The following is a 26,386-nucleotide window of genomic DNA, read 5'->3' as shown; positions in this document are numbered from 1 at the left end:
GGTGAATCAAAATCCTTCCAAACTTCCTGTTAAAAGTTGTAACAAGTTAAAAGTGCTACAATGCACAAAAATGAAACAAATTTAATTTAACATAGATTTTTGTTTCACTTTTTTTTAGAAAGTTATGAACGTTTTGAATAATTATAAAATGACACGAGTCGACCAGTTCTCTCCAAAAAGTTAGAAACGCCACCGAGATATAAGGACTTTTAATTTGAAATGGTATCACGGAAGTATATTCTATTTGACAACTTGTACAGTTGTTAAATACCAAATGGCAAATCCATTAAGATACTACTGTAGTACAGTGTCATAGTATAACAACTCTATAATGAAACGAAGGTAATGTTTATTTTCCACCGGCGAATCTGTGATTTTGTTGATAGTGAGTTTAAATAGTCGGCTGAGTTAAAAAGTCTAGTTCACAATGGGCTCAGAGGATGTGCTCAAGAGTGCTTCAACACTGGCCTCTTATAATGTTCTGCTTCAGGTACTGTTACACACACCAAATACACCTTTTATTACAAACATACAATAAAGCAGTATGTTGATATGTTTTATGCTGCAGGTGATGTTTCGAGTGTTGACGTTTCTCTTGAACGCATTTACTTTACGGTTCGTGTCTAAGGAGCTGATAGGAGTGGTAAATGTCAGGTGGGTTTACAGTTACACATAATCTCGAACATTAGTTTCAATGGGTCGCTAACTGCAACGTTTGCTTTTGTTATAGGTTGATGCTGCTCTATTCTACATTGGTGTTTCTGTCTAGGGAGGCGTTCCGAAGGGCGTGTCTAAGCGGCGAGGGGGCGGGGCGTAACTGGAGACAGGTTATCAACCTGTTATGGCTCATGTAAGTAGAATGCCTGTAAGTTTATTAACCAACATTTTCTTACCTCTGGAACCAACACAGTTAAAAAGTGGAAATGCACTATATTTCAAGGAATAGTTCACCTAAAATTAAAATGTTTTTTAATTTCTTCTCAAACTCTTAGATTTCCTGTGGGTTGTGTGTGGGGTGTGGTGTTGGTGTGTGTATGGTGGTGGCTGCTCCAGGCACCTGATCCAGAGTCCATCCCGCATTATGTTCCCGCTGTCGGATTGTTCTGCTTGGCTGCGCTTACGGAGCTGCTGGCTGAACCTCTATGGGTTCTTGCACATGCACACATGTTCATCCGTTTGAAGGTGTCACAATCTGCCTTTCATACTTTATTTTGCTATTAATAGAATCATTGTAGATCGAATAAGTTGAAACTATCTGACCAAATGACATATATTTACAGGTGATTGCCGAAAGCTTAGCCATGATTGCTAAATGTCTTGTTACTGTAGTGATGGTGGTCTCAGCACCTCAATGGGGGCTCTATATCTTTTCAGCAGCCCAGGTATATATATTTGCATGTTTACACACTGAACATATACAACATATACAGTTTTTGGATGCCTTCTGGTTTCTAATCTTGATTGTGTGTGTTTTCATTTCACAGTGTGTCTATGCAGGGTTTTTGCTGTTTTGTTACGCGTTATACTTCGTTCGTTTCCTTGGCTCAGAGGAAGCAGAGAAGAAATTGTTCCCTGTTAGTCACATAAAAGACCTTCTGCCATCTAGAGTGGATCATGAGGTGACTTATTTTATAATACGACACCACAATGCTCTGTTGTATACCTTTTTTATTTCAGTGAAACAACTACACTACGTGTTTGTTTTTTAGCCATTACTAAACTGGAAGTTGACCACACTAACCTGGAGCTTTTTCAAACAGTCATTTCTCAAACAGATACTTACAGAAGGTAAAAATCATGCTCAAATAAGCAGTACTTTTTTTCTGAATGTTGAAATCTTTCCAATAATCATTTTATTTTGATTTTATAGGCGAGCGTTATGTGATGACATTTTTTAATGTGCTTAACTTTGGAGATCAGGGTGAGTTTGTGCATTCATATACACTAATTATTATACACAAACAAAATAGTCAAATTATACTTATTTTCTATTTATAGGAGTTTATGATATAATAAACAATCTGGGCTCAATGGTGGCAAGATTTATTTTTTTGCCCATTGAGGAGAGTTTCTATGTGTTCTTCGCTAAAGTCTTGGAACGTGGAAGAGATGTACGACATCAAAAACAAGTCAGTGTCTGTTTATGTGCCTAACTTTATGTAGTGCAGCCAGCCAGATGTGGGGATGGATAACTGTAAAATGCTGATTGGTCCACAGGAGGAAGTTTACATGGCAGCTGAAGTACTGGAATGTCTTTTGAAGCTAGTGGTTTTGATTGGTCTGATCATCACAGTTTTTGGTTATGCATATTCTCATCTGGCACTTGACATATACGGCGGTGAACTTCTGAGCAGCGGAGCCGGTAAATCACAAATAAGCTTACTAACTTTTCAGTTCAGACGAGTACATTTTTATGTGTGTGTGTGTGTGCCGTAAAGATTTAAATGGTTTGTTTGTGTTTTTTGCAGGGCCAGCTCTCCTACGGTGTTATAGTTGTTATGTTCTGCTGTTAGCCATTAATGGAGTAACAGAATGTTTTGTTTTTGCTGCCATGAGCAAAGAGGAGGTTGACAGGTGAACAACACATAATTGCTATACTATATATATACACTACCATTCAAATATTTGGGGTCTGTAAGATTTTGTAATGTTTTTGAAAGAATTGTTTTATGTTCACCAAGACTTAATTTATTTGATCAAAAATACACGAACAACAGTAATATTGTCAAATATTATTACTTAATATAAAGTAACTTTAAAGTAACTGTTTTCTATGTTAATATATTTTAGTGTCATTTATTCCTGTGATTGCAAAGCTGAATTTCCAGCATCATTACTATAGTCTTCAGTGTCATATGATCCTTCAGAAATCATTCTAATATACCGATTTGGTGCTCAAGTAACATTTCTTATTATAACAGTTGAAATCAGTTTTGATGCATAATATTTTTGTGGAAACCGTGATGCATTTTTAAGGATTTATCTTATAAACACATTTATTTGAAAAACAGTATTTGTTTAAAATAACAAATTGTTTTAACGTCTTAATTTAATGCATTCTTGCATAATAAAAGTATTAATTTCTTTTAAAAAATCTTACTGACCCCAAAATAAAAACAAAAAACAGTTATCTGTTTTTGCAAATAAACTCTGCATATGTATATATATGTATATGTGTGTGTGTGTGTGTGTGTGTGTGTATATATATATATATATATATATATATATATATATATATATATATATATATATATATATATATGTGTGTGTGTGTGTGTGTGTGTGTGTGTGTGTGTTTTCCAAGTCAGATTAGTATTTAAGCCTTTTCCATTTTTAAGAAATTGTTTAAACTATTTTTTCTCTCACTCTTTTTAGATATAACCTAGTGATGCTGGGCCTGTCAGCCTCATTTCTTCTCCTTTCTTATTGGCTAACATGGATGTTAGGGGGCGTTGGCTTCATTTTGGCTAATTGCTGTAACATGGCTCTACGAATCACTCACAGTATTGTTTACATACATCGCTATTTTCTGCAAAGTGAATGCACACCCCTGTGGGGGCTCCGCCCACATTCTGCTGTCTTCATTGCACTTGGCGTGAGCTCCATCCTCACAACCTGCTCGGAGGTATCATGCAAGTGCCTTATTGTTTACATAAATCAGTATTTCGTGATGAGCAAATTTAAACCTGCTTTGTAATCATTTTGTCTTTCAGAGCATGTTTTGCTGTGACGGTGGCTGGTTGCTAAGGCTGGTTCATGTTGCCGTGGGGGCGGTTTGTCTCCTGGGTGTGGTCATCACAGTATTTCTGACAGAAACAAAACTTGTGCAGTTTGTCAGGACTCAGCTGTTACCCAAATACAGCAAGAAACTTACATGAGCTTTTACTTTGAAAGCATCTAATGCCTCAACCTCACTGAGGTTCAGCTGACACTAATGTCATGGACCAGATTTGAATACTGTTTGAATACTATTTGAATACATGGACCAGATTTTTCTCAAACATATTTTGTTTTCATGAAAATTTTCACATTTTTACTCCAGAAGATGCAGTATCTCTATGTTCAGTTTTTGCTTATGACATCAAAAGTAGCTGACAGTTTGAAGGTTAGTATTTCTACAGGACATACCTTATAGAATAGATTATTGATTGATTACAAAACAAACACAGAGAATATTGCAAGGTGATGCAAAGATATCAAGGGGTCCCCCAGAATGAAACTACTGCTTTAATGTGCCTGTCATTTCTTAAGATTGTTCATCTTTTGGACATTAATGCTTGTTATTTGACATATGGTAGGTGTTCATTGACCATTTGCATAACGTTACTGCTAGATATACTGTAGCTGTGTAAATCAGTGGTGAACTTTGTTCATTGATTGTATTAAATGGTTATATATATTACATTTAAATGGTACTGGGTACCGTTGTCTTTGAAAACAGGTAAGATGAGACTGAAAAATATTATCTATTATAATATCTGGGAACAAATAAAACTTATTTTCATGACTGTACTGATTTCCAACTTTAATTTACATACATTACCGTTCAAATTTTTGGGGTCAGCAAGTTTTTTTTTAATGGAGCAAAAGTGACAGTAAATACTTTTACATTATTAGAAAAGATATGAATTTTAAATAAATACTGTTATTTTGAACTTTCTATTCATCAAAGAATCTTAAAAACATGCATCACATTCACAGTGAAATAGTTTTCAACATGAAAATTCAGCTTTGTGATTACAGTTACATGTTTCTGATGTATTTTTGATCAAATAAATGCAGCCTTGGTGAGCTTAAGAGACTTTGAAAAACATTTGAACTTTTGTACAAGTATAGAAACAGATTCTAGCATGAAGCTATCTGAAATGTTTCCTGAGTTTGCAAACCAGTGCAAATGACCAAGAAAGTTAAAACATTAGGACGGAGAGATTCGAGAATGGCGGGACATTAAGTAATTCCTAAGTAGCTCTGCTTAAAAAGTATGTCATTCCAATGGAATACGGAAGAGAGACAAATTAACATTCACAAAAACAAACATAACAGTGTTCAAATAAACACTTGCAGTCATTTAAAAGCAATCCAACATGAAGAATAAAGCAGATACAAGGCATAAACCATAAACTGTTTTCATTTCTGAACTTCTGTAACTAATTGAAGTGCTGAAGATGTCATCTTTAAATAAGCATGAGTATATCCCGACAGGAACAGTGACTGCGATTAAATGGGAGGAGGAACAGTGTGACTCATGCTTTGGCCAAAGGAATTATGGCCCATTTGGGATTGGACTCTGCAAGGGAAGGGTGTGTGTGTTCATAAATGCACAAACGACAAGTTTAAAACAGAAACTTCAAAAAGACTTTAGGACTTCACTGATTTTGAGAGTTGACCATGTCTCACGTAAGAGAAGATGAAACAGAAGAACTGAACATATGTTATTCTTGTCATTAATTTTTCTGTTTCTCTTCAGCAGGGTGAAGAAGAGGAAGTTAAGAGGCCTGAGGTGAAAGCGGAGGACTTGATTGGAGCCAGGGATAACCTGGCGTCTGGAACAGAGGTGAAGAGCAAGACCTTTGAAGTGATGCAGGAATGCGGTGAGTTGAGCAGCTGCTGATCAGCAGAAACTGCAATAATTCAGTTAGAAGGTTGTGTGTGATATTAAAATGACACTGAATCCAAGTGTCCTTGTTTTTTGACTTTAAGCCAAGAGGAAACAAGAAGAGCTGTGTGTTTGTGTGTCTGGTTTTTACAATATTTCCACTCCATATATAGCAGGAAGTCAGAACACACAAACACAGGGGAGGACACTCTTCTACTAATCACTTTTACTAACATGTGTCTTATGTGTTTATATTGAATAATTTGTGTTCTAGCCTTTTTCAAGCTTATAAGATTCCAGCTGCAACATTTTACTACATACTCATTTATCACCGTTTTATGAATATACAATGTTCCCTTAAAAAAAAAAAAAAAAATGGTACCAGTAAGTTATCAAAGACTATTAAAAGATTGCGTACACCACTAAGAATGTGAAATTTATATTTGACAGTACCTGTTTTATTCACATCTTAGTTCAAATTTAGTTTGTATTTTGTCAATTCAAGCACATATTATTTAAATAAATGGAGCACTTTGTATTGAGGTGACTGAAATTCAAATGTTCAAGTGTTCTGATTCTTTTCTTTCTGTCTCTCCTGTTAGAACGAGCTGGGAAGGTCGCGCCATCCATCTTCAGCAAAGCTCGCTCAGGATCTGAGACTGCCTTTAACAAACCCAGCAAGAAAAAGTAACACTATGGAACCATTATTTCACTAAATCATACAGCTAAAACATGTTTTTATAAATGAATCTAAAGCATTAACATAGACCACTCTAACCATTCAATAGCACAGCTAAACGATATTAATAGTTAGATTGATCTTATGTACCTCAATGTACTTTTAAATGTTTAAAAATTAATTTTTTTTTTATTAATTAAATTAAAAAAACAATTAAAACTGAATACTTTTTTAAATATCCCAGAATGCTAGTTTTAATGTTTTTTGGCAAGTTTTTTGGGGGGTAAAATAAATACATACATACATAATTTGTTGATTTAGTTTTACATTGAAAAGAAGTTGAGCATTTGATTTTGTGTGAAAATGAAATGTATCATAAGAAAGTCCCATTTATATTTCACATTACTATAAAAAAAGATTTATTTTCAAAACAAAATTGAACAGCAGACAGGACACTGTAAAACTTATCCTACAGAAGAATAACAAAAGTGTGGGATGAAACTCAAGAAATTAGGTTGTCTAAGCATGTTAATTATGGGGAGAATGTTTTCTTTCCTGTTCTTCTGACTAACAACAACTGACACAATTAGGTAGAACAATACATTAGCCGTGCACTGATGTAGAACTGGCTTAAAACAGCTGTCATACTGTTAAAATGTCATGACAAATGTGAACTAAACCAGTAAAGCAAACTAAAGCAGGCCGTACAGAGAATATGAGTGAGAGTGCTGGAGTTATTTCATAAACTTGGTGTGCTGATCTTGCAGGATTTTTGCAGAGGACTTAGCATCATAGAAGAGTTCATTAATTTCTTCCACCAGTTCCTTTTCAACTACTTCCCTCCCCTGAACTCGTGCCAGCAGACTGGCAGGGGTCAGCAGCTGCGCTGCATATCTGCATTCACACAAACACACACATTAGTCAAAATTTTATAACCAAAGCGCAGAAATTATAGATTCATGACAATGAATCACTGAGAATCCCATTAGCAAGACAGAAATAATTATGACAAATCTAAATCAATAGGATATGTTTTTAAAAATGTAGTAATCAGTGTTACCGGAGTGTAGTCTTGGTACCGATCTCGCCAAGTTGAGATAAAGCCTCCTCGCTGATGTTGATTCCTTCAGTCTGAGCTCGGATCTTTATGATCTATAGCAACATGCAAATTAAACAACAGCATGTAATGTCTACTTCGTCTTTCAGAATATAATAAACGATGTTTGTTTATATGTTTATAATAAAACTTGTTTTGACGCAAAAGTTTATGCACACCTGTTTCATTTCTTGAGGAGTGTACAGCATAGTTCTGATAATCATGACTCGATCCAGCAGATCCAGTGGAATACCGTGAGGAGAGCTGATGTCTTCAGTCCCCCTAAAACATCATAATGCATAACTGTAAACTGTACAACCAATCAAATAACTGGATCACTCTAACAGCTGGTCACAGCAAACTTCAAATTAATTCCAATATTGGTTAGGTTCATTCAAATAGAAGCAGATATGCTCATATTCACAAACATTAGTTGATGAATTGGATATGATGAACTAAAAATTAACAATATTGCAACATTTATTAATCTAGAGTAATGTTCATTTGTACAAATACATTATGAATTACCACAAATTAACAATGAACAAAAATGTTTAAAACTTTACAATAAGGTTCCATTTGTTAACTAAACTGGTTACATTTGTTATTCTTCATTTTAACATTCACTAATACATTAAAATCAAATATTGTTCATATTATTTAAGCACTAACAATGACCAGCTGTATTTCTATTAACTAGCATGTTAAATTTGGACAAAAGCGTCTGCTAAATGACAAAAGTAAAAAGCAAAGAGTGTAAAGACCATCGACTCTACCGTGCGACTCCACCGGGCAGGGACACCGACAAGGGATAGAAGTATCGCTTTTTATTTTAGTTTTTCATTTATATGTTTATTATTGAAATGTTGTTATATGCATGTGTCAATTTTATTTAATGTCTTTATTTTCTTAAATATGTGGGTATATAGTATTTATAGAGTTGTAACTTTTAGTTTTAGTTACTTTTTCTTATTTGTAAGTCGCTTTGGACAAAGACAAAAGTAAAGTAAGTAAAAGTAACTAATTTAACCTGTAAAACTGTTACCAAAATATCCTACAATTATACTAAATATAAAGCTGCGACAAAGCTAAGTTAATTTACAACGTTTTCCACTGTATCAAAAACACACCTGATGAGGCAGTTTCCTCTATTGGATGCAAACACTACGATGGGAGCGATGGAGCTCTCCAGTGCTCGGTGCAGGTAGGTAAAACACTCAATGTCCAGCATGTGAACTTCATCAATGAACAGAACACCAGGAACCAGCTCTGCCACACCCTGATCAATGTACTTGTTCACCACCTTATTGATCTCCCCTCGCAGTTTATCTGCATACGGAATACACACAAAAAAGATACAGCTGAACATGGCTTTATTAAGAAAACCTGTTATAGTTATCAGTATATAAACTACGTTACCTGTGATTTCTGTCTTTTTGGGTTTCATCAGTTGACCCATCATAGAAAGTATGTCCTGGCCTCCCTGAAAAACACAGTATGCTCATATGATTAGCATTATGGAGGTCCACTTGAAATGCTGGAAAACGTGATGTTTGTGTGCACATACCTGAGGTCTTGCATTAGCAATATCCAGGTCATGAAGTGTAACATCCTGAATAATCTCTTTCTTCTTGTGTACATCGCCTTTTGGTAGAGGTACGTACTCTTCCGCCTCCAAATCAAACTCTGTTGCAAATGTGTCACATCGTCCCTGCCTCTGCAGACCAAAGACAGATTAGAATTTAACTTGATAAAAGCCTTGAGAGATTTTGGGACCATTAAATGGAGTCAATTTATTTTCAAGAGAACCGTATTTTACTTTTTGTGAAGTGCAAGTGTATGCGTGTACACTACTGTTATGCTGCATTTGTTTTATCAAAAATACAATAAAATAAAAAAGAAACAGTAACAGTTAAAAAATGTCTTCTATTTGAATGTTTTAAACATTAAACTCATTCCTGCAAACAGTTGTGCTGCTTAATATTTTTGTGCAAATTGTTGTTTTTTTCCATAGTCCTTTCTATAGATAAAAATATAAAGTTCAAAAGAACAGAATCTGTAACATTATATTTGTAATATTAATATATTTTGTAACATAATAAATGTCTTTACTGTCACTTCTGATCAAATTAATACATTCTTTCTTGATAAAAGTATTCATTTCTGTCATAAATATGAAAGACAATCTTGTCCTTTATACCGCTGCCAGACTACCTGCTCACGTGCACTGACAAAAGATTACTTCAATACGCCAACAGCAGATATAGGCAGGAGAGAGAGTGGTTAAGCAAATCCATCCTTACCTTGACTGCCCCACTGTTCGCTTCGATGTAGATAACATCACCGACCTCCACTCTCTCCTTCTGCAGACTTTCATAGATACTGGGATCCAGCTGCACGAGCATAACAAATGCTATGAGATAAAACTTTTAACTTCAAACAGACACAAAATCAGCTTCCATCCAGCTCCTTATCTTTGAAACATAAGTATGCAAGAAAAGCACTTTCACTTCTTTACCTTCAACTGTTTGGTGCCTTTAGTTGTTTTCAAACCGATAATGACATGACTGATAGTTTTGCCGTAGCCCCCCATTGGGTTCTCCGTCTCACAAGGAGTCAGTTCAGTGACCTCTCCCTCATACACCTCTTTAGTCTCCTTGATACGCAGACCTGCACAATCAAAACATAAGAGTTTTAGCTACAAGAATGTACAGAACACATAAACACTGCTAACATATTAAATACTAGCAGATCTACCAATACGCTTTTAAAAACCTACAGAATCCATTATATATAAAATTCCAGTGACTCTATTCACCTGTGTTTTTTCTGTCAGCACTGTATGCATGCATATCTCACTTGATCACACTGTCGACATTGTTTGAGTCATATTGGTGGTCTAATATCAGGTTACAGTGTGTGTGTGCGTGGGGAGTTATTTACTAACTCATAGAAGGACAAGTCCAAATGAATTTGAATGTTTTTTAACGGTGTCTAATCACATTTTTGCCTTTAGTACTAAACATATATTTTAAAAAATGAATAAACATTAACAATTGTATAGCATTTTTACAGGTTACATGAGCTCTGTGTGTGATTGCTCACCGATTGCTCTTCTGAAGTTCTCCATTAGCACTTCAGTCTTCTTGATTTCTGTTGAATACACTTCACTGCCCACCATAGGGCAGAACGGCACTTTATTTCCCAATTCCTGAGCCATGGCTAATGCTAAAGCAGTCTGCAGGGTACAGAAATACAATTATCAAACCATAAACACTTTCATAAAGGACATCTCTGAAACTATTTACAATGACTGATACAATAAAGCTTGTCAGTCCTTACCTTGCCTGTTCCAGGAGGTCCGGCCAGTAAAACAGCTCTGCCAGCCATCTTTTTTAACCGAATCAGCTCTACGATGATGCCACAAGCCTAACAAAACATAAGAATACAGGAAATGGGTATATTTACCATTTTCTTTAAATGCAACATGTCTTCAGTAACATGATGTTCTTTATAAACGAATAGTACTATAATATCAAATGGCTAAAGTACAGGTAATTAGCCAGGAATTATTAAAATATTAATAGTCAGCAAAACCAGGACCTGTTATAACCACAGCAACATACTCTTGGTGATCTGACACATTTTGTATTCGTTCTCCACAAATGATCATATAACATTCAGTGTAATCAAATTGACTGATTCGGTGTTAATTAACAAACTGGCTAACTTAAATATGAACTGGATCCCCACCTCTCTTGCTGCCTCTTGCCCCACTAGTCCAGACGCGGACTGTTTAGCATTACCGGCCTCGTCCAGCCCGAGACCCTTTACATGGCTGTGAGAAGCGATGCGCTGCGTCTTGGTTGTGCTTTTTACCTCTTCGATCTTCATGTTTCTTGTTAGTTAATTAAACACTCTCTAAAAAATTGAAAAAACAACCTCAAGCCTATTACACGAAAGACAGTTGAAATCAAACACAAGAGACCCGCGTTTCCATGTGGGTAACTAAGGCGATTTGAGGAAGTACCGCCCTGGAAACGTTTTTTAGTCATTCCTTGCAACGATTGGTCAATTTGTGGAATCCCTGTTTAATCATTGGCTGTCGGTGTTGTCCGTCTGATGAGTGTGAACACGCCCCTATTTTCCGTTTGTGTGCCATTTGAAGTGTTGTACTGGAACAAAGACGACCGCTGTGGGTTCCACAAATATTTTCTTCCGTATGAACTGTTAATATTCTTCTAATTGTGTTGTAAATAATTTAAATATTTGTACTTGTTTATAAATAATTTGACCCATGAAGCATGTTTCTTTTCTAAAACAAATGCTGTGAAGAGGAACCTATAAGTTGAGCTGATGTTATATCAGGGATTGTTTTCTTGTAGCACAGGAAGAGGAACTGTCAAATTTCAGAAAAGTTTTACTGGATGCAGTAAGAGCAGAAATATTTAGCATGTAATTAAATCTCTCATATCAGAATTAATAAGAGGATATTACTGAATTCCACCCAAATTAGAGACACTTGGTTAACTGACAGTTTAATATTGAGCTGGTTGTTTTGAACCTGCAGCGTTGTTGTTGCTGTCAGCAGTTCAAAGTCTGCGCATTCATTCTGTTACCCAACAGTCATGGCAGACCCCAGTCCTCCTAAAACTCTGAACTTTAACGTCGGTGTCCTCGGCCATGTGGACAGCGGGAAGACGTCTCTCGCCCGTGCGCTGAGCAGCACCGCATCCACCGCAGCCTTCGACAAGAACCCGCAGTCCAAAGAACGAGGCATCACGCTGGATCTCGGCTTTAGCGCGTTTACGGTGCCGTTACCGGAGCACCTGAAAGAGTCCGGCGGGGAAAGACAATACGACAGTCTGCAGTTCACACTGGTGGACTGCCCGGGACATGCCTCTCTCATACGCACTATTATTGGGGGTAAGTGGGTAAATTAGTTTTTTTTATTGGTAGGATTGATTAAATCCACGGTGGCAAACTGCATGGTTTACATGCTTGCGTGAGTCAGTATACATTTCATATAATTCACTACGCACTACTAACGTCTTTTATTATGAGTGCTATCATAAACTAGTTCAAGTCCTGACTATCACCTGTCGGTGCATCTCAAACTCTGTCAAGCACTACCACTTTTGATCAGTAGGTGGTGTGTGTGTAGTATTTGAAGAGGCCATGTTAACACTGTAAAGACTGACATATTATACAATAATTAGTTGAACATTTATAAAAAAAAAATATATAAAAGAAAATCTTATAGAATATGGTGCACACACTTAAAGATGAAAAAACAATAAGTTTTTTGCCCAATCTGAGCAAAAATATGCAGTTTGGTGCAGATGTTGTTATTTATGTGGCCAAAAAGTGAGATGAAATTCTGATATAATGTAAATTAATTATATATATTTTTGTAACCGATATAACAGATCGCTTGCTTACAATGCATATAAATATATCTCTCAATAGTATGCATTTAGTAAGATGATATTGTACGCTTTGTTTTATGATCAAAGCTCGGTAGTCTTAATTGTGGGGGCAAAACATAAAATATAATGCAATACAATGATGATTAAGATGTGTTAGTTCCTCAAAAATATTTTTCTAAACAATAATGTATGGATAATTGAGTAATACTACATTTCAGTTCATTAAATGTTAATATTTATAAATATTGAATATTAATAACAATATAAAAGTTATTCTTATATTATCTTTATAAAATCAGTAAAGATAAAAGACACATGGCAATAAGACATGTACTCTGACCTGAATGTGGATTTTGTTATTATTATTTTTTTAATTATACTAAAATGCCTTTTATTAACTAAAATATTATGAACCATCAATTAGAGTTTAGAAAGCATGTCAATGTACAACAGAATTTTCTTAATGAGCTTTAATAATGCTGATCATTTGAAACTACGACTAATGAAACAGAGTGGGATTTACAAGCCTGTTTCTCTATCACTGATTTAACTGTTTTTGAAGCTACTGCCACCGATCTGGACGAGCTCACAAAGACTGTAACATCATATATCAGTTTCTGTGAGGATATGTGCATTCCTACCAAGACTCATCTAACTTACAACAATGACAAAACTGGTTCACTGCAAAACACAGACAGCTCCGTCAGGCCAAAGAAGATGCTTACAGAAAGGGGGATAAAGTCTTGTATAAACAGGCCAAATACACACTGGAAAATGCACTTAATGCATTTAATGCACTTCCTTTGATACACTGAAAAAATATTTCACTCACAAATTGCTAGTAAATTTCACAAATAATTACAAAGAAATGGTATGTAACGTTTAAATAAATGTAAAATTTTGGAATAGAAAAACTTAAAAAACACCATCAATTTTACAGTACATGTATATTTGTTAATTTAATAGGTAGTTATTGGCACAATACATACAATACATCGATATTCCTCTATACTTAAAGCTCAGATGGCTTGTTTTCTTGCATACACAGTCTCATAGGTATCATTTTCACGGAGGGATGTATGAAGAAATAGATGATGAGAAACAATGTCTTGAGGGTTTTTGTTAACCTTCGGGACCGAACAAACCCAAAGAACTCTCAGTGTAGTGGGAATGTCTAGTGTAATTGCATTGATGGCATTTGTGTGTGTGTGTGTGTGTGCATTTATGGCACATGTGGTTGATTAAGGCGGAAAGGGGCTGTTCGGGGTTCCAGCTTGACTTCCTCTCTCCCCCCAGAGGGGATCTCTCAGGAAAGAATGAGTGCCAGAGAGAGAGAGAGAAAAAGAGGGAAAGGAAAGGCAATAGCCCAGTCTCTTACTTCTTTTATTCTCTGTCTCTTTTTCTGTAATACTGTCTAACAGTGATGACTGTACTTTGTCATGTTTATCATTATCATCAATATCTGTGTACTTGCATTCAGGTGCTCAGATCATTGATCTGATGATGTTGGTGGTTGACGTTGTGAAAGGCATGCAGACACAAACAGCAGAGTGCCTTTTGATTGGTCAGCTCACCTGTTCCCGCATGATCGTCACCCTCAACAAAGCAGACCTGTTGCCTAATGACAAGAGACAGACGGCTATTGACAAAATGACCAAGAGGATGCACAAAACTCTTGAGAACACAAGGTAGACACTGTCAGACAATGTTTACTTGTATATACAGTTGGGCAAAAAAGTACTTAGTCAGCCACCAATTGTGCAAGTTCTCCCACTTAAAAAGATGAGAGAGGCCTGTAATTTTCATCATAGGTACACTTCAACTATGAGAGACAGAATGGGGGAAAGAATCCAGGAAATCACATTGTCTGATTTTTAAAGAATTTATTTGCAAATTATGGTGGAAAATAAGTATTTGGTTAATAACAAAAGTTCATCTCAATACTTTGTTATATACCCTTTGTTGGCAATGACAGAGCTCAAACGTTTTCTGTAAGTCTTCACAAGGTTTTCACACACTGTTGCTGGTATTTTGGCCCATTCCTCCATGCAGATCTCCTCTAGAGCAGTGATGTTTTGGGGCTGTCGCTGGGCAACACGGACTTTCAACTCCCTCCAAAGATTTTCTATGGGGTTGAGATCTGGAGACTGGCTAGGCCACTCCAGGACCTTGAAATGCTTCTTACGAAGCCACTCCTTCGTTGCCCGGGCGGTGTGTTTGGGATCATTGTCATGCTGAAAGACCCAGCCACGTTTCATCTTCAATGCCCTTGCTGATGGAAGGAGGTTTTCACTCAAAATCTCACGATACATAGCCCCATTCATTCTTTCCTTTACACGGATCAGTCGTCCTGGTCCCTTTGCAGAAAAACAGCCCCAAAGCATGATGTTAGGGAGAAAAACTGAAATAAATCTAATGAGACATCTCAATACTGTTAAATTTACAGGTTTTGGAAGTGAAAAAGAACAAGGCATCTTGTAATTTACAGTGAAAAATGTAAATTGCTGCCTTTTTAAGTTATGGCAACAGCTGCTGTTTTTTAAAGTAAAATTTTACAGATTTGTTTTATATACATGTCAGCGTGTATAACAAATCTAAACTGCTCGATACTGTAGTGGAATGTAACCTATGTCACATAAGATGTTATAAACATTAACATCATAAGTTTCTATAAAAATGCTTTGAAACAATGTGTATTGTGCTATACAAATGAAATTGACTTGACTTTTTGCTTGTCAGATTTAAAGGCTGCCCTATTATTGCGGTGGCAGCAAAGCCAGGTGGTCCTGAGGCCCCAGAAACAGATGAGCCACAAGGAATAACTGAGCTCATGGATGTGAGTTAGTAGGTTTGCTGTCAGTAGCACGGATTCAAGATCCAAAAGTCTGAGACCACTTTTAAATTGTATATTTTTATAAACATGGAAATGAGCATAACATTTTAGGACTTTGTAAAATGCCTAAATAAAGAACAGGTATGATGTCAAAGAAGTAATATATATACAATGAATAAAATTTAGGCAAATTTGTGACATTGACCATACAAAAGATCATTCCAAAAGATTTCCTCCTTTCCATTAATACACACAATAGAGGGTTGTTAAATCCCGGATAATATAGATCAGGTTTTGTTTATACTAGCTTTATTGAATGTTGTCATTAAAGCAAAAGCGTGGTTTTAGGTCTAACATTTTTGGACATTACTGTATTTTGAAAGGTGTGGATCATGTTTTAAAGGTGTCTCTCTCTATGTGTTCAGTTATTGAAGGCCCAAGCCTTCTTTCCTCATAGAGATCCATCAGGTTCTCTTCTGATGGCTGTAGATCACTGCTTCTCCATCCGTGGCCAGGGAACAGTCATTACCGGCACCATCCTACAAGGGTCACTCAGTGTAAATGATAATGTGGAGATACCAGCATTAAAGGTACATGCATATATCTACATAGCACTACAATATATACACTGCAGTTCAAAAGCTAAGGGTGAGTAAGATTTTTTTTAACGAAATAAACTTTTTTTGAACTTTTGGTCCCTAAACGTTTCAACAAGACTGTACAGTGGTGTGAAAAAGTGTTGGCTCCCTTCCTGATTAATTTTTTTTTTTTGCTTGCTTGTCACACTTTAATGTTTCAGATCATCAAACAAATTTAAATATTAATCAAAGATAATACAAGTAAACACAACATACACATCATGAAGGGAAAACAAAATCCAAACCCACATGGCCCTGTGTGAAAAAGTGTTGAAAAAAACTTTTTCACTTTGAACTTTTTGGAAGGTGTGTGTCCCATTACATCTGGCGTAAAAGTAACAGCATTTCAGAAAAAGAACATCATACCAACAGTAAAATATGGTGGTAGTGTGATGGTCTGGGGCTGTTTTGCTGCTTCAGGACCTGGAAGACTTGCTGTGATAAATGGAACCATGAATTCAGCTGTCTACCAAAAAATACTGAAGGACAATGTCCGGCCATCTGTTCGTGACCTCAAGCTAAAGCGAACTTGGGTTCTGCAGCAGGACAATGATCCAAAACACACCAGCAAATCCACCTCTGAATGGCTGAAGAAAAACAAAATGAAGACTTTGGAGGGGCCTAGTCAAAGTCCTGACCTGAATCCTATTGAGATGCTGTGGCATGACCTTAAAAAGGCGGTTTATGCTCGAAAACCCTCCAATGTGGCTGAAATACAACAATTCTGCCAAGATGAGTGGGCCAAAATTCCTCCACAGCGCTGTAACAGACTCATTGCAAGTTATCGCAAACGCTTGATTGCAGTTGTTGCTGCTAAGGGTAGCCCAACCAGTTATTAGGTTTAGGGGGCAAGCACTTTTTCACACAGGGCCATGTGGGTTTGGATTTTGTTTTCCCTTCATAATAAAAAAACTTCATTCAAAAACTGCATGTTGTGTTTACTTGTGTTATCTTTGTTTGATCTATATTTAAATTTGTTTGATGATCTGAAACATTAAAGTGTGACAAACATGCAAGAAAATAAAAAATCAGGAAGGGGCCCAACACTTTTTCACACCACTGTATATACACAAAATGCATTAAGAAAGACTGTTTCCAAATGATCTGTTTCACCATAATAGTTGATCAAATATTTTGCGACATTGTGTACTGACACGATCAGCTCCTTAGATGAACTTTTTTGTTTCCTCAGGTAACTCGCAAGGTCAAATCTGTGCAGATGTTCCGTAAGCCAGTTCCTAGTGCTATGCAAGGGGATCGGGTCGGTGTGTGTGTGACACAGTTTGATCCAAAACTGTTAGAACGGGGTGTAGTATGCACACCAGGCTCATTGCAGACTCTTTACGCTGCTGTTATATCCGTCCAAAAGATTGAATACTATCGCGGAGCAATTTCCAGCCGTGCAAAGTTTCACATCACTGTTGGACACGAAACTCTTATGGCACGTATTTCACTGTTCAATCGAGTGCTTCTTGGAGACTGTAATCCCACCTCTCCAGAGCAAAACGCAAAATCTTTCTCATTTGATTGGGAGTTTCACCACTTGGATGAGTATTTGACTTGTCAGGCAGAAGGTGGGAGAGGGGAACCACAGCAATGGGCTTTACTTGAGTTTGAACGACCGGTCACATGTCCACCACTTTGCTTAGTGATTGGGTCACGTCTGGACTCAGATATCCATGGTAACACATGCAGGCTTGCCTTTCATGGAAAACTTCTGGAAGGCTTTGAGGACAAAAACTACTCCGAGACAGCACTGCCTCGCCTCAAAATCAGCAAAGACAAGCAGAAAGAAGGAGCAGTGGAACGGGTGACTACAAATATTTACACGTCCATTATTTTTTTTAATTAACATTCATTCAACAAGAATGATCAGAAGTCACAGTGAAGATATTTATAATCTTATAAAAGATTTCTATTACAAATAAATGCTTTTGTTTTTTACTTCCTATCCATCAGATAATCCAGGAAAAAATGTTTTATGGGTTCCACAAAAATGTTAAGCTGCACAACTATTGATTATAATAAGAAAAGTTTCTTGAGGACCAAATCAGCATATTAGAATGATTTCAGAAGGATCGTGTGATACTGGAGTAATTCAGCTTTGTTATCACAATAATACATTAAATTTTAAAATGTATAAAAAATGTAAGTTACATTTTTTTTTTTTAGTTTTAGCTATTTTGTTTTTTCAAATGTTTTATTTTCATCAAATAAATGCAGCCTTGGTGAACATAAGAAATTTATTTTAAATAAAGAAAAATAAATATAAGAAAATCTTACCAACCTCAAACTTTTTGAATTTGCATTAAAATGTACATAATATACATGATTTTATATATATTATTTATTTCAGTATATCCCATGGCATCTTTTGAAAACCTCATGTACTGTGACTCTAGCTAATCAGTTTTGGCCAATTTGTTTTTTATCTTTGATCAGGTGACAGATGACTACACTGTGATTGGTCGAAACCTTTTTAAGAAGGAGACAAACCTTCAGCTGTTTGTGGGTTTAAAAGTTACACTGTCAACAGGAGAAACGGGATCCATTGAGGGTGGCTTCGGCCAAAGTGGCAAAATCAAAATCAGAATACCAGGTAAGCAAAGACAAATGCACTCTCTTTTACTCTCCCTTACTTTTTCTTGGCCCCTTTTTACCTACTTCCTTTAAGTTTCTTCAGGTGACTTCCATATTTATACATCCGTACACTCATTCATTCATTCAAAGACAGCATATAAAAGTTACTCTCATATAGAGTTACACACACCAAAAATGCACGCTGTATCTTAAATATACGTGCAAAAGAAAAAACTCACATCCTCTTCCTGACCCTCAAGGCTCTCTTGTGTAGGTAGACCTCAGCCACACAAATACACACACACATTACAGCACACCCCTCTATTCAGGCCCAATGAAATGAAGTAGAATGAATGTAATCATAACCACACAACTAAAGATGTTTAGCAATTTTTAATATACAATAGTTCAAATTATTGTCTAGACTGAGAAAAAGACTAGATTTTAAATATTTTTGCCTTGAAGTTTTGATTTATTCAGCAGTTAATTTCTGTTCATAACACAAATGATCATATGAGAATTGTAACAGACCAAAACATGAGAGATACATTCTGTCTAGTAACATTGTATGCGCATTGTCAATAAATGCCTGTTCTTTATTTCTCTTCTGTTAGAGGGGCTGAAAGAAGAAACCAAGCAGCTTCTATCCTCTTCCTCTAAGAAGAAGGGGAAGGGTGGGGCCAAAAATGAATCCTCCAAATTGGAGGAAACTAAGCCCGACGCTCAGCCGGTCACCATACATCTGAACTTCAAACGCTATATATATGATCCCCAAAAAAAGATGGTGCAGTCTTGACCATCAGTCCAATCATTCCTAATAAATACTGACAGGAAAGGGACAGAAATAACACGCACTGAGCATATACTACTAAAGTCATATGGAACAGAAGCGTCTTGTACTTGTTTTCTTGTGTGCAGAGTTTCTATTCTATTACTTTGCACTTATTATTCCTTCAAATGTGGAATAATAAAAATCAACAATAAAGAAAAGATCATTATTTAATAAATTGTGTTATATGACTGCTAGTAAAACAACTCTATTAGCTAAACTGCTGTATTTGCAGTGCACTGTATTTTGTGATTTACATTTTATTTGCAAAATCTTTGAGTTTGCCGTATCAAGGGTGGTTGGGACGTTGCTTTAGGGCAAAACACATTGTGAGTATAGGCAAATATTTCTGTTGGGAAATCATGGGCAAAATGTGTTTCCATGCACCCCACCGTCAGTTACTCTACATTTATAAATATCCTTTTTTCCATATGTTTGTTCCACTGTTTATGTATGTTTGTTTGTTTATTTTGTGCAGATGAGTGGTTAAAAAAAAAAAAAAAGATTTGAATATCTATTCCAGTTACGTTGTGGCAACTTGGGGGAATCTGTAGGAAAATTCTTTCTTAATATGCGAGTATACAAATAGCACCTGTACTAAAATATTAAATGCCATCGGTGTTGTTATACTTCCCTGTTTGTACATGACACCACAGGTATAAACAAAGCCTTTATTTGTTTTTCATTATAATTGCCATTAACTGGACTTTTTTAAGAAGTGCATACATAGGTTACTGCATATCACTCAATCGCTTACGTACTTTTCTTTGACTAGCAAATGTGCTGTCATGGACTAATTTACAGCATCACATTACTCTAAAAGGAAGATGTGTTGAGCTAACTGACATTAAAGTTTTTTTATATGTTTGTATGGAACCTTTGACGACTCAGCTTTGACTTAACCTCAATCTCTAAATGTGTAGTATTGCACAGAAAAAAGAAATTTAGAATTTTCATTTTTACTGACCCCAAACATGAACGGAGAGATATATGCCGTATAAATTGCTTGTTGTAGTCTGCTGACTGATTGATCGCCCATTTCTCCTTTGTATGGATTAGAAGTTCATTGTATGTGTGTGTTTTACTGTGTATTCATATTAATGAAGCAATTTGCTCTGATTAATTACAGCAGGAAAGAGACAGAATGCTGCAGGCATTAGAACTCTGTGTGAGTCTAACACAACATGGCTTTCATGCCATGTTCGGCCTGCTCAGTGTTCATGACATTGACTCTTTAAACACAACACACACACAGTCTTTTACTGTCCTTTTCCCTTCAGTAACTCAGATAAGAATCTCTGTCTTTTATTTTGTGTGTGAGTGCATGCATGTAAAAGCCTTTGATATGACAGCTTGAGTCTGTTAACCTCTCTAATCAGGGTCTTTCATCAGAAAGTTCTTTCAGAGTGCCTGTTTAAAATTCATAAATTGAAAGAGAGGGGAGAAGAGGGACCGAAAATTGGAATAGAGAAAAAAGGAAACAAAAACATAAACTCTCCCATGAGGTAAAAGCTGCAGATTGTCTCCTTCCTGACCCTGGACCTGCACTGATCTTGAGATGAGCCCAAAGAGGGGTAAAGTCACGCTCGGTGTTTGACTTACCACACACATTAACATTATCGGCTTCATCAGCACGGGCAGTTGGCATTTGTGTGTACGTTTTTCATTATTTTCTTTGATCTCGTGGATTGTTTCCTTACAGAGTATGTTCTGTCCCTCCTGAAGCGTGCTCTTTCGTGTCCATGTGGACACTGCGGTACCACTGGCTCACATGTAGAGGGCATTAGTATCCCCAGAGTCAGTCCAGTCGTAGTCATTATTCATTTTTATAATGTTTTCTCTTTTTAAATAAATAAAAAAACGAAACTACCTCTATGTGAGTCCGGTACGTTACTCGTTCCACATTCAGTATTTGTGCATTGCATCTGGATATCTCAAATGCGTGGCCTATTGAACAGAGGTGAGCTATTACTTTTCTACGTTTTCTAACGTTAGTGTTGCTAGAGGTGAACCCTTGAATACTTGAAAACAGTAAGTAACCGACTTAAAACAGTAACTAGCTACCACCTAGTAACGCCCTAGAAACCCAGAACACCACAGCAACAGGACAAGGTGGGTATCATATACTATAATATAACCACACCAAAATAATTGGTGTGGTTATATTATAGTAACTTGGTAGGATGATTTAGACAATTTTCCCAGTCATCTCAATCCCAGAAGTGTCCTAATTTACCTGAATTAACCCTATTGTAAATTATTCATATTTCATAATTCATGTAAATATTATTTGCTTGAATTTGGTTGGCTAATTATTAATTTTTTGATGATGTAAGTGCATCATGGACATGCAAGCCTTGACAATCATCCTGTTTAGTCTTATTTGTAATGGCACACAGTTGTCTACATAGAGGTTTTAAGCTCTTAATGAATCAATCACTTGAACAAAAAACATCAATCCTTCTATAAATCAATGGGTTACTGTTAGAGATCTAATCACATCATTTCCTTAGCTGAGCTTTTAGCGGAACGTAAACTAGTGTCCCTGCATTTTATAGATTTCCTTAAGTCTCTGGGTGAATCAAAAGTTTAGTGCATTTTACGGTCTTTTAAAATGTTTATTAATTTTTGATTTGACACTTTTGCAGGAATTAAATGACATCATATTTTATTTTGATCTTATTAAAGCCTAGTGATGCCTCTGCTATGGAAGTGATTTTAGGCTGAGATATTGTAAACTGCTTATATATATCATGTTTCCCTGTGTGCTGAAGTATGTTGTCTTCACAGAGTCATAAAGTAACACACTCTTATCGTATAAAGGTCCACATCCACAAAAAACACAGTCATGTAACACATTCATTCAAAAGCGTGCTTTGTTCCAGTCCATTATCCCACTTTCCATCCTTTCTTTAATGCACTTTATCTCTGTCACCCCTTTGTTCTCTCTCACCTATTCTTTATGTTTGCTTTGTTTGGGCCTTTATGTCCATACAGCCTTTATCCCACACCTCCCTTTCTCTTGTTTTCCTTTTCTTTGTTCTGCACTTTTCTTCCAGGTCAGCAGGATTGTCACTGTCTACGGAAGAATTTAACTTTGTCACAGGTATTTTGTGTGCTGCCTATGTTTTTGTCTAGATCATATACATATGAGTCTTAAAATAAATTTTTAAGAGTATGAGTCCATCTAATGTGGTAGATGTCATTGTTTTAGACGTGTGCCGCCAATAAGTGTTATGTGACCTTTGCTGTTTTAGGTTTGCATGCAATTGTTTAGGAGTGCATCAAACTGTCAATTTATGTTTTCTGATCAATTTGTTGACACAAGTGACAGACACTTCAATATGAATTGCTAGACTGTAAGAAAGTAAGTAATAGAGGTCATTCGGTTTTGAACAGTTCAGGTTACGCTCATCCACTGTCCGACTCATTGCACCAATTAGCAGGGCAGTAAAAGCCTCCCAAATCCCTTACTGAAGAGACTAATAAAATTAGCAGGCCCTCCATCTTATCTTTGAACGATAAACAGCCAGCTATTAGATTACAGCTATTAAATTAGAAACAGTCTCTAAACAAACAATTGCCTGAATGTAAGTGTGGGATGGGAAAAAAAGAGGATAAAACATAGTGTCTGTGGAGAGTGTTTATGGATGCATAGAGGCTTTTGACCATGTTGGTTCCATGGTCCAAAGAAAAGTGTTCTGTTTAATGGCTTAAATTAGTTTGATAACATCAGTACATTACAATAATGGAGCAGAACATCTATCAACTTCTCCATTTAAACCCCTTTGCCATCCTTTTTCACATTTAATATGCACTAAAAACCTAAATATTTTTCTGGCGCATGTGCAAGGTCTGGATCTGCACATATATACTATATAATATATACCAAGGGTAGCATGTGTACACATGTAGGGTGTATAGAGTGGGTTTCAATATGTTTACTAATTACAGTTAAGGTTCTAATGACCCAGCTGTCACACAATACATCTCTCAGATTACTGTAGCAATGTGAGTCCTATTATACCCTTATGCCTTTGGGTTTATTCAATCACAACAATAAAAACACAATAGCAGCTCAATGAAAGAGCCGACTTTGTGTTGTCTAAAAAGTGTGTCCAGATTTTGCTCGTGTGATTTGGTTTCTCAAAAATATCAGTAGATTCTATAAATCTGTATCATCTTTCTTTCTTTCTTTCTTTCTGCATATTTTACAAATATTTGTCTGTCAGCCAACTTATCTTAAATCTTTAGCCGGCCTGCTCTTTTTTCTCATTTTTGGCCATTGTTCCTTCTCTATACAGCTCTATCCATGACTCTTTGTCTACGTGTTTCAACTTAACTTTCTCATTGGCTTCATGTTTTTTTGTTGTCCATCATGTTTATTTATTACCATTCTTTTTTATTATAGAGTTTCTCTTTAAGAAAATATGCTTTCTGTAATCTTTTGGCACAAACTTTCCATAGAGGTTTGCTAGAATATTTTGCTTGGGAATTTGGTTATTGACCGAATTTTGTAGCAAATAAATTTGTTTAAAATTAATATTTTAATTTACGAAATTTAAGTGTATATATATAAATGATATTTATATGTACAGCTTTATATAGTTTCTTCATTTCTGTTTAAAATGTATTTCATTAGACATGTAAACATTTGCAGTTTTAGTTTAGTTCATTGAGGTTCATTGAGACCTCCAATATGTGGCATATCATAACCTTTTGATTTAACAAGTATGTCTGTATTTACTGTTATTGAGCCAGATAACTTGTAACAGTGTATTTAGACTCCCCTCCTGCCTCCGGCCTACTTTCCTGCCTCTAAGGTTTCTCTTAGGACAAAAACACTAGGACAGGGAAAATAAAAGAGTGGAGAAAGAGATGTAAGCAGATCTGTTACCCTGTTCCAGGAGGATGGCAGTAATACACACTCTCACACACACCACACAAACTGTCCCTGGAGAGGAGAACTGAGCACTCACAGTTGGTTTGTCATTTAAAATAAGTGATTGTTCTGAGACAGAGGATGAATTAATTTACCTGCGATACAAAAAGTTTAGGAGAAGAAAAGAAAAGACAGACTGAAAGTGGTTGAATGCAGGTTGGCCTGTTATATGGGAGGGTTCTGTTGTGTCCCAGTTTTCAGACCGAATGTTTGCAAACAGCTACATCTGTTAGGTCAGATTGTACAAACATAGTATGCATATGTTGTTAACAATATATATACAGTACAAATATGCTATATATACACTAGCGTTCAAAAATTTAGGGTTGGTAAGATTAAGATGTTTTTGAACATCTCTGAACATTTTGAACGTCTCTTTTTTTTAAACAAGGTTGCATTTATTTGATCAAAATATTGTACAATTTTAAATAACTGTTTTCTATTTGAATGTATTTTAAAATATTTTTATTCCTAAAATGGCAATGCTGAATTTTGGTTGAGTGATTAGATATAGAATCCGAGATACAATCTCTTTTAGAAATAACCTCATATCCCTATTTACTCTGGCCTAGAAAATAAATAATACAAACCTTGCAACACACTCTAAGAAGTGATGATCATAATAATAATAATAATAATAATAAAGTTAGATTTAGATTCAGATTTATCAGATCAGTTGATAAGTATATAAACAAATGTATTTATACATTTAATTTTGAGATATTTTCTGTATGTATATAAAAATGTATATAAAATGCATAATCTATAAATCAGTGCAACTTTTAATACTTTTATATTATTGCTGTCAAACGATTAATTGCGATTAATCGCATCCAAAATAAATGTTTTTGTTTACATAATATATGCGTGTGTATTGTGTATATTTATTATGCATATATAAATACACACACAAACAGTATATATTTATATATTTATATTCATATAATTTATCATATATAAATATATTTAATATATAAATGTAACATATTTTTCTTAAACGTATACATGCATGTGTGTGTATTTATATATGTAATAAATATACAAAGTACACGCATATATTATGTAAACAAAAACTTTTATTTTGGATGCGATTAATCGCACTAATTATAAATACATGGACACTGTAATGTGTTGCCATAACTTTGTTATCGCGATATATATATATATATATTTATATATATCCTACTCCATTTATTATTTTACTTACAAAATCCCAGTCATGTGGATTTACATTTCTTTTAAATAATCCACTATGTACAATAATTTCCTGAATTACAGTTTAGGGAAGTGATTTCTAACAAGATGCCCGAGCTACTGGCAAGCTGCACATACTTTTGTAACATACTGGAATAAGCAGCAGACACGATGTACAACTGATAAAGTAGCAGGGATAGTAATGAAGGCTGGTCTTTTCCAGGTCTCCTAAAAACAAACCCTGAAGACTTTCTCTGCTGTTTCATCTTTATCTCATCTCTCCATTTTCTCTTGTCTCTCTAGAGACCTGCTCTTCACTCACTGTTTGAGTCCAGTCAGCATGCTGATAAGTGTAAGGCCACACTTGTTTATGGGTTCTATGTAGCATGTTTTTCACAAATAAGGAAAGAACTCACATAAAAAAAATGCTTTGTTTAAATCATTTATTAACTCAAATTTAAAATGAGTACACAGTAAAAAAAAAGGCTTTTGAGTGTTACATGTATTAATGCATGTGTGTATAGAAAATATGAATTGATACTATTGATGTTGATACTAGTTTATATATAA

General features: G+C 35.7%; 4 protein-coding genes across 5 annotated transcripts in view; 2 read left to right on the top strand and 2 right to left on the bottom strand.

The window, feature by feature from the left end:
* Positions 1 to 404: 404 nt before the first annotated feature.
* On the top strand, positions 405 to 6,339 carry LOC306879187 (man(5)GlcNAc(2)-PP-dolichol translocation protein RFT1-like). The gene is made up of 16 exons (XM_079431986.1): positions 405 to 490; positions 569 to 654; positions 731 to 850; positions 993 to 1,182; positions 1,281 to 1,382; positions 1,485 to 1,619; positions 1,710 to 1,788; positions 1,871 to 1,921; positions 1,999 to 2,129; positions 2,218 to 2,362; positions 2,469 to 2,574; positions 3,376 to 3,625; positions 3,714 to 3,873; positions 5,381 to 5,397; positions 5,468 to 5,591; positions 6,199 to 6,339. The coding sequence occupies exons 1-16, from the start codon at positions 428 to 430 to the stop codon at positions 6,285 to 6,287; spliced, it is 1,848 nt and encodes a 615-aa protein (XP_079288112.1). The 5' UTR covers positions 405 to 427; the 3' UTR covers positions 6,288 to 6,339.
* Positions 6,340 to 6,508: 169 nt separating this feature from the next.
* LOC306878660 (ruvB-like 1) lies at positions 6,509 to 11,507 on the bottom strand. Its single transcript, XM_079431131.1, has 11 exons — positions 11,125 to 11,507; positions 10,714 to 10,800; positions 10,477 to 10,609; positions 9,890 to 10,041; positions 9,675 to 9,764; positions 8,939 to 9,088; positions 8,791 to 8,854; positions 8,502 to 8,700; positions 7,551 to 7,653; positions 7,336 to 7,427; positions 6,509 to 7,169 (listed from the first exon to the last, which is right to left on the bottom strand). Exons 1-11 carry the CDS (start codon positions 11,263 to 11,265, stop codon positions 7,010 to 7,012), a joined length of 1,371 nt encoding a protein of 456 aa, XP_079287257.1. The 5' UTR covers positions 11,266 to 11,507; the 3' UTR covers positions 6,509 to 7,009.
* A 237-nt stretch (positions 11,508 to 11,744) lies between these two features.
* On the top strand, positions 11,745 to 21,526 carry LOC306878655 (selenocysteine-specific elongation factor-like). Of its 2 annotated transcripts, XR_013784959.1 has the most exons (8): positions 11,760 to 12,297; positions 14,281 to 14,488; positions 15,540 to 15,636; positions 16,059 to 16,223; positions 17,464 to 18,081; positions 18,231 to 18,419; positions 18,714 to 18,870; positions 19,466 to 20,553. XR_013784959.1 is itself a non-coding variant. In XM_079431123.1 (7 exons), exons 1-7 carry the CDS (start codon positions 12,000 to 12,002, stop codon positions 19,645 to 19,647), a joined length of 1,725 nt encoding a protein of 574 aa, XP_079287249.1. In that variant the 5' UTR covers positions 11,745 to 11,999; the 3' UTR covers positions 19,648 to 21,526. The 2 variants fall into 2 exon arrangements, 1 of the variants encoding a protein (XP_079287249.1); XM_079431123.1 differs by lacking the exon at positions 18,231 to 18,419 and having other exon boundaries at positions 11,745 to 12,297; positions 19,466 to 21,526.
* Positions 21,527 to 26,252: 4,726 nt separating this feature from the next.
* Positions 26,253 to 26,386, bottom strand: part of LOC306878662 (GATA-binding factor 2-like) — a 7,389-nt gene continuing 7,255 nt past the window's right edge. Inside the window, exon 5 of the mRNA XM_079431137.1 lies at positions 26,253 to 26,386. This exon is cut by the window's right edge and continues 718 nt beyond it. The gene's annotated coding sequence lies outside the window, so the exon portion shown is untranslated.

Source organism: Barbus barbus (genome assembly GCF_936440315.1).
Source record: "Barbus barbus genome assembly, chromosome: 13".
Classification (NCBI taxonomy): Eukaryota; Metazoa; Chordata; class Actinopteri; order Cypriniformes; family Cyprinidae; genus Barbus; species Barbus barbus.
The sequence above is the reverse complement of the archived record's forward strand: the minus strand, read 5'-3'. Positions and strand labels throughout refer to the sequence as shown.